The sequence below is a fragment of the Brassica napus genome, chromosome A7 (genome assembly GCF_020379485.1).
Source record: "Brassica napus cultivar Da-Ae chromosome A7, Da-Ae, whole genome shotgun sequence".
Lineage (NCBI taxonomy): Eukaryota > Viridiplantae > Streptophyta > Magnoliopsida > Brassicales > Brassicaceae > Brassica > Brassica napus.
This window is the reverse complement of record NC_063440.1, coordinates 681203-689046: the sequence shown is the minus strand read 5'-3', so window position 1 is coordinate 689046 and position 7844 is coordinate 681203. Positions and strand designations below refer to the sequence as shown.

At 34.8% G+C, this 7844-nt stretch overlaps 1 protein-coding gene across 1 annotated transcript; it reads left to right on the top strand.

The window, feature by feature from the left end:
• On the top strand, positions 1 to 1422 carry LOC125576696. Its single transcript, XM_048737264.1, has 4 exons — positions 1 to 137; positions 190 to 354; positions 549 to 1018; positions 1118 to 1422. Exons 1-4 carry the CDS (start codon positions 1 to 3, stop codon positions 1420 to 1422), a joined length of 1077 nt encoding a protein of 358 aa, XP_048593221.1.
• The last annotated feature ends 6422 nt before the right edge of the window (positions 1423 to 7844 follow it).

Genomic DNA, 7844 nt, shown 5'->3' with positions numbered 1-7844 from the left:
ATGGATGACTTCAAGAGGATAAGTGGTCTCGAAATGAATCCAGCCAAATCAGAAATATTTTTTTGTGGTTATGCTGATATTGAAGCATCAGTACTGAGTGATCTATCTGGATTCAAGCTTGGTACATTCCCAACAAGGTATCTGGGTTTGTTTGCTGATGATTTTGTTAGTGTTTTCTAATGGAACAAGACACTCCTTGTCGGGTATATTTTCGGTAATGGATGACTTCAAGAGGATAAGTGGTCTCGAGATGAATCCAGCCAAATCAGAAATATTTTTTGGTGGTTATGTTGATATTGAAGCATCGGTACTGAGTGATCTATCTGGATTCAAGCTTGGCACATTCCCAACAAGGTATCTGGGTCTCCCACTGAAGCCAGGACGCCGCCTTTCTCTTGCAACTCTGCAGCCTCTCATTGACAAAATTACCGGCAAGTTAACTTCTTGGACAGTCAAATACCTATCTTTTGCAGGAAAGATCATGCTTATAGCATCTCAAATCTATGGACTTGTTAACTTCTGGAGTGCAGTTTTTGTTCTCCCTAAAGCCTTCTATGCAAAGAGTATATGTACTGCCATATTGGAAATGGAGAGAATGCTGCTTTCTGGTTCGATAATTGCACCAGTATTGGACCGTTACTTGAATTTGCAGGACAAGGAGGCCCGAGAGCAATGAGAGTTAGAAAGGGAGCTAAAGTAATTGATGCCACACGTCAAGGGTCCTGGTTTTTGCCTCCTGCTCGTTCGGATCAAATCCGTATGATTCAGGCTGAGATAACTACCATACAACCGCCAAATGCTTCTCATGGTTCAGATCAATTTCTTTGGCGTAAATCAGATGGGACTTTCGGACCGGTTTTCTGTTCTAAGGTCACGTGGGAGTACCTCTGTATACCCTCTCCTACTGTCTATTGGCATAAGGTGGTTTGGTTCAAAGAGTATATCCCTAGGAACTCATTTATGGCTTGGTTAGCTTTATTGAGGAGGATGCCAACAAGAGATAGGCTACGTCGTTGGGGTATGTACGTACATTCAGTATGTGTACTCTGTTCTACCAGCAGTGAAACACATCACCATTTCTTCTTTGAGTGTGAATACTCTTCTACTCTATGACAAGCTTTTGCTTCTCAAATCTGGCCCAACCCGCCTAATGATTTGCATTCAGCAGCATCATGGATTCTCCAACTGTCTCGGCAGTCTAATGCCAATGCCATCTGCCTAATCAAGCTCATATTTCAGGCCTCTATCTACCTGTTATGGAAAGAGAAGAATGCTCGTATCTTCACAGCGGTCTATACTCCACCACGCATCATCCATCACGTCTTGGACCGTCTTCTTCGGGATCGCCTTCTCTCTATCAAGGCTCTTCCACCTGCTCAATCACCCCTCCAATTCTATCTCTCCATCTACCGGCCTCCTTGAGTTAACTAGTGACTGTGGTGTTATTTTGTTCTTGTGTTGTTAATCTTTTGAGTTGAGTTGTTGTTTCTTTCGTGTGTAATAAGTTGCTTGCAACATTGTTAAAAATTCTAAAATGGTATAAATCTTAACATTTTACCCAAAAAAAAAATCATGAAGTTTATCGTGAGTTAAAAGAAATAACAAATTTTTTATTCATTTGCTATAATTACACCTTTTAATAAGTTATTTTTTGTTTAAATGATAAATTCTATACCAATTTTTTTTGTGACAGAAGTTATATAGAACAAAAATAGCAGAATGAAAAAATATAAATCTAAAACAACACTAGAGAGGAAGAAGAAGCAAACCCAACTGGAACTTCGGTCACTACCATATTTAACAAAAAAGTTTATTAGCTTGGACATAGTCGAAACTTAACACAAGAAGCATTGTCGCATGGGAAGGTAGCCTTTGATAACCTATGAGACCACGGTTTGATAGAATTTGGCTTGTCCACAGTGCTGCTCCAAATGATTGATTTATATCCACACGCAGCTTTGCCATCCTAGTCGCTGCAGCTCGAGCCTCGAGCAACCACTGGTAGCGTAGAGCATGAGCTCCTAGAGCTTCAATCATCTAACCGCCCCAACAAAACTTTAGAGTGCCTTCAGGGATACCGAGCAACAATTGAAGTCCACATTTATTAGATTCGACTTCGGAAGTAAGTGCGAGCCATAGCATAAAAGCTTTTAATAAGCTTATTTCGATTCATTATGTATTTGTTTTTCTTTTTTTGGTTCAGTTTGATGCAGACTTTCAAAAGAAATATAAACTATTCTACTGATAAATATAACTGGACTGAAACAAAAACATGAAGAGATGTGTGCTTGACTTAGGGTGATGCCAGTAAAAAGATTAAAAAAATAGCTTGATGATCGTTTCAAAATTCATGAGCTCGTGACCTCTTTTGGTACGTGGATGGGACAAACACAGCACTGCTTACGACGTCGACCAACCGCGTTCCAGTTGAGTTTAATAGTATACGTGTTTTTAATCTAAATCCCATGTTTACGTTCGGAGACTTCCTGTAGTGTATAACTTAAATTGCCCACACCTATTAGATAAGCCAACCCATTCCACTTTTATGGGACTGAGCTAGCCACAAACCCACAATGCGTAACAAAGCAAGCGCCTAGTAGCATGCAACTTAAGTTAAAAAAAAAAAAATTGGAACAGTTTTTTTCTTCTGAGCCTCCATCCATTATCTTGCGTTGATCTAAACAGAACTTTTGGGATGATTCTTTCTTTTGAGAACTAGCGGTTTTCAAATCAAGTATGATTTCGGTAACCCAATGAACTAGCGTTATGCTTCATCTCCTCTATCTATTTTAGGCTCTTGGTTGGCTTTGCTTTGAGTTAGCCATTTTTGTAAAGCCACGGCTAAAAGTACTTGTCCTCTGAGCCTTTTGACCGAACTATAGAGCTGTGGATCTATGAAATTATTTTGGAGAAAAAAGTGACAGTAGCTTTTTCTTCTCTCCAGTGTGAGAGAGATTTCTTTACAAAGGATTGGAAATTAATTTATTTTTCTTCCAATCTGATGTTGTAATCTTCGACATGGATTTAGAAACCATGATCGATGACAATAAATTGATGTTTTTAAAATTAAGTGGTGGAGAAATCATTTTCACTACTTTATTTTGGAAACAATCACCGTGGCGTGTTATTATCATGGAGATGAGAATTTTTGGTGACTATCGTAAAAGAGTAATGACACTCGAATATTCAAAACAAATTTTATCAGAAAGAAACAATGTCCTCCAAGAAAACTTCCATAGATTCGAGTTGCAGAATACACCAAAGGAAAGCTTTTGATGTTGTCTAAAAATATTTTTTTCCAGAAACTATCTATCTATCTATATCTATCTATCTATAACAATAAAGTAGAGTATTCTACTTTCTTCTGCTGTCACGTCACCCTGGAGAGAGAAGCGTTTTGCGCCACACAAAACCATTCTTTTCGTTTCGAAAAACATTCTGAGCTCCACGGAAACTTTAAGAGTTTATTATTAAGGTCCATGCGGTGGCCCAAATACCCTTCTGGAGAAGCGTTGACGGTCCAACTCCTCTATCTATAATAATAAAGTAGAGTATTCTACTTTCTTCTGCTGCCACGTCACCCTGGAGAGAGAAGCGTTTTGCGCCACACAAAACCATTCTTTTCGTTTCGAAAAACCTTCTGAGTCCACGGAAACTTTAAGAGTTTATTATTAAAGCCCATGCGGTGGCCCAAATACCCTTCTGGAGAAGCGTTGACGGCCCAACTCCTCTACCCCACCAGAAGCCCTAAGGACAGCCGTTAAGAAGCTCTGGCCTAACGTCACTCCTCCTGAAATTGGATTCTTAAAAATTTCTTAATTTCAGTAACATTGGCAACGAACCCTTCAGTTAACCTTCCTACAAATATATAACATACACACGTCCTGGCCTATTCCATAGGACCACAAATCACACTACATCAATTGCTGACAATCTGCAAAATCTACTGCAAACATCCCCGAAGCTGTTAAGCTGTTTTCTTTAAAGATGTTATTCCAGGCGAAACTGGTCTTCAGACTCATGCCATCGAACAGAGTTGAGACTCCAGCAACAAGATAGGTAGACAAACCTAAGTTCTAACGCAGTATGCTTTGATTTAACTTTCTTCAGATTTTGGGATGCAACCAAGCAGAAGCCATGAAACCTAGCAACAGAAGAAAGTCGTTAACTTTTTTCTTCTTCTAATTTTAATTTAACTTTCTTCTTCAAATTGTGATTCTGTAGACTAGAGCTCCGGATTGGGTGAGTGTATCAGCAAGGAAATTTTATGAGAGGAACTGGCCCTTTTATCTAAAAACTGAGAGTGAGAAGCCATATATGTCCATTTTGGTTTCGTTAAATCTTTTCTTTTCATTTCCAAAATCAGACGCCAAGAATTCAGGTGAACATGGATGAGCCGAGGTGTGAGAGACGTGACCAGTAGCTTCTCGAACAAAAGAGATCAGAGAAGGATCGCAGAGTTCAACGTGAAAAGAAAACAGCGAGGAGGATATTACAAGAAGCTATAAAGTACAGAAGATTCAGTGGTTCATGCTCGCACCGTAACAAAAACGGCTTAGCAGCTGACAAAATGAAAATAAAACTAAGAGAAGTGAAGCTGAAGGCTGACCAACCGAATAAATCTCCGTGCTTAAGAAGGGAGCATAGAGTTGAAGAAGACTAAACTGAGAGAACGGGTTTAATTGTGCTGGAAGCAGTATATGGAGGAATGGAGAACGAAAGCTTTGCAGTAGGGAAATGCTCGAGCGAACCTCAAAAGGATTTTAGATATTCAGTGGTATAATTCACGTATCTCAATCGATGAATATCCTAAATTCCTAATATGACCATCAATGTGTTTCAGCAGGTGCATAATGATTTAAATCTACATTACTTTTGGTGTATAATATTAATGTTAATCTTTCTGATTTGTTAATAGTTATATATCCATGTATGTGTATGTGTGTCTGCAAACTTAATTATATATAGTTATTTTATTATGAATTACAATTAAGTTCTATAGTACAGTTTATACGAAGAGTTATATTTTTCAAAAAAAGATAATTTGTAAACAAATACAATCAACCTTCCATTGTGATATGATTGAGTCCTATATAAGGTTAAACAAAACCTTACGGCGGAAGAAGAAAAAGGTTATGGCAGATTGTTAAGTGAGTATGTTTTTGGTTCATATTAAACAATTCTAAAACTCGGGTTGCTTAAAAAGAGAACTAAGGTTTTCTCGCCTTACACAACTGTATGTTTCTGATATGCAAAGTGATTTCATGCTACTGTATGTTTCTGATTTTCATATCATGATTTTTCCATGTTCAAGAATAAAATGTTATAATAAATTTTATTATTATATAATAAATAGTTACATATATAATATATCAAATTTTATAAAAATGAAAACAAACTAACCCTAAAAGCTGACTCAAACTCCCTTAACCCCTGCGACACCTCGTTGAGACACCAGAGGAGACGACGGGTCGCTGGACCTTGCTCGCTCCGGAGCCGAGAGAGGGATTCAACGGCGAGGCTTCCACCAGGGCACCATACATATCAGATTCGACAGAGAGGTGAGGTAGAAGAGCAAAGGATAGATGAGGAAGGGAGGAAGATAAACGTTTCCGGCGTCGCACGAGATGGCCGATCGCCGGAGCCGAGGTGAAACCCTAGAAAATCGCTTTTGTTAGAGAGAGTCTAGTAGAGACATTTACATGGTTTTATCAATAAGATTTTGATCATCTATCAGTTCGAGTTGTTTTGTCTCTTTAATTTTTTTTTTTAAAAAAAACTGTTTTAAGTGAGTTTTTTTTGGTGTAAATGTTTTAAGTGAGTTAACCCACAATTGTAGATATCTAAAATAAATATTACGTTCGGACATCATACATGTGAATTAGTAAATATTTCTCATTAAAAAAATTATTTCTAACTTTCAATATTAGTTCTGAGTTTGGAAAATTTAGATTAACCTATAGCCTCGCGAGATTTGAAACATTACCGAACAACAACGATGTTTTGTACTATAGGCGCACCGGACAAAGGTCATGAAGAAACTTTAAGTTTGCAAATATTTTATTTCTTTCGAGCAAACAAGTATCTATATCACATCGGTTTGATTATATAACTGCATATAATACAGCGGAAGAATAAGAATTTCGAAAACAACGTTTCATAAGAATGCGACATCCAACGGCTGCCAATGCCATGGGCTCTCCATTTACCAATTATTTTTGATGTCTATTTGTGTATTTATTGTAGTAGACAACGAACTTTTCGATTTAGTCGATCATGTCCAAATGACATTACTCCATCTATATTATTAAAAGAGAATTATCTTTTAAAAATATCTTTTAATTTTTAAATTTAATTACACTTCCATGCCACTGAAAATTAAATTGAATTTCTTATTTTAATGTTTATCTTTTTCAGTTAGATTAATATGTTTTCCTTAAATAAATATGAGTTAAATGTAATTAAATCAACTTTAAAATACACCTATATTAACAAATTATTGAAACAAATATTAAAAACAACCTAAACTATAAAAAATAATTTAAAAGCTAGTTTCCACGCTTTTGGTCTTATAATACATATACATTACCATATATAAACAAAATTAATGCTTATTACTATAACTTACCAATAAAATATTATGCATATATATTATACGTGATTCATTTATGTTTTAAACTTCCTTATTAGAAATATTTTGGAAAATTATCATCAATTATTTTTAATAAAAAAAGAAATATTCCAGCAATATCAGCTTTATATTTTAAACATAAAATTAACTTTATTTCCATGATTTTAGTTAAAATAGGCGGATCAATTTATATCCCGTCCAATTAGGCTTTTAGAATAGTTGTAATTCATTTTTAGTTTGACCCAAACACATAATATACTAATAATACATTTCAATCATATAATTAAATATGAAAGAAATGTCAATATAAATTTGATCTAACATAGTATATTAATATATATATATATATATATTTACATCTAATCGTTTTTGTATAGTTACATAACTGTTCCAACTCACATTTAATAAATATATATATATATAACACGATGCAGTAAAAAAATATATGATATACATAAATCGTTACATAAACATCCGTGCGGTCGCACGGGTCAAGCTCTAGTCTATTTTAATTTAGTTGTCGTAGTAAAATTTTCGTTTCAAAATAAATATCGTTTTATAATTTCAATACAAAATTTATTAATTTTATATACTGTTTTATCTTTTTATTGATTAAAATGTGATTAAATGTATAAGTAATGATGTCTTTATTTTTTTAAAAATATAGAATTAATTATTTTCTTAATTTATGTGTACAAACCTAAAATGCTAAATAAAATAAAACAGACAAAATATTTTATAAGGAAATATAATAAAACTGAACTGTAAAAATCATAACCTTAAGTCTTCCATAGGATCTTTGCAAAATCCTAAGGAATGGTGACAGGAGGCAGAATTGATGCAAAAAAAAACAATTCATATATCAATTCACTTCCACATAATATTAGTTATTGATGACTATTAAAGAGTGCATCCTCTTTTGTATTTGCCACAATTATGTCTTTGTAGTTTGGATTCCATTGGTTATAACTTATAACTTAGAAGGATGCATATAATTGATCTAGCTATTTAAAATTTTGTAGACTTGATACTTCACGTATACTTTAAGGTTACGCCAAAGTATATTATTAACTAATACTTTGTACCTATGTGTCGTGTCAATCATCTACTACGAAAAAAAGATATTAGTTTCCACATTTATTAGGAAAAAGTCCCAAATTTAATTAACATACGTAGACATAAGCAAAAGTAAATAAATAGATTTCAATATCAT

Bases quoted from the DNA above. Each gene is read 5' to 3' on its own strand.
- LOC125576696 (XM_048737264.1), top strand. From the start codon at position 1: ATGGATGACTTCAAGAGGATAAGTGGTCTCGAAATGAATCCAGCCAAA. The intron at 355-548 runs GTATCTGGGTCT...TTCTCCCTAAAG, and splicing joins CTTGGCACATTCCCAACAAG to CCTTCTATGCAAAGAGTATA. The intron at 1,019-1,117 runs GTATGTACGTAC...CTCTATGACAAG, and splicing joins AGATAGGCTACGTCGTTGGG to CTTTTGCTTCTCAAATCTGG.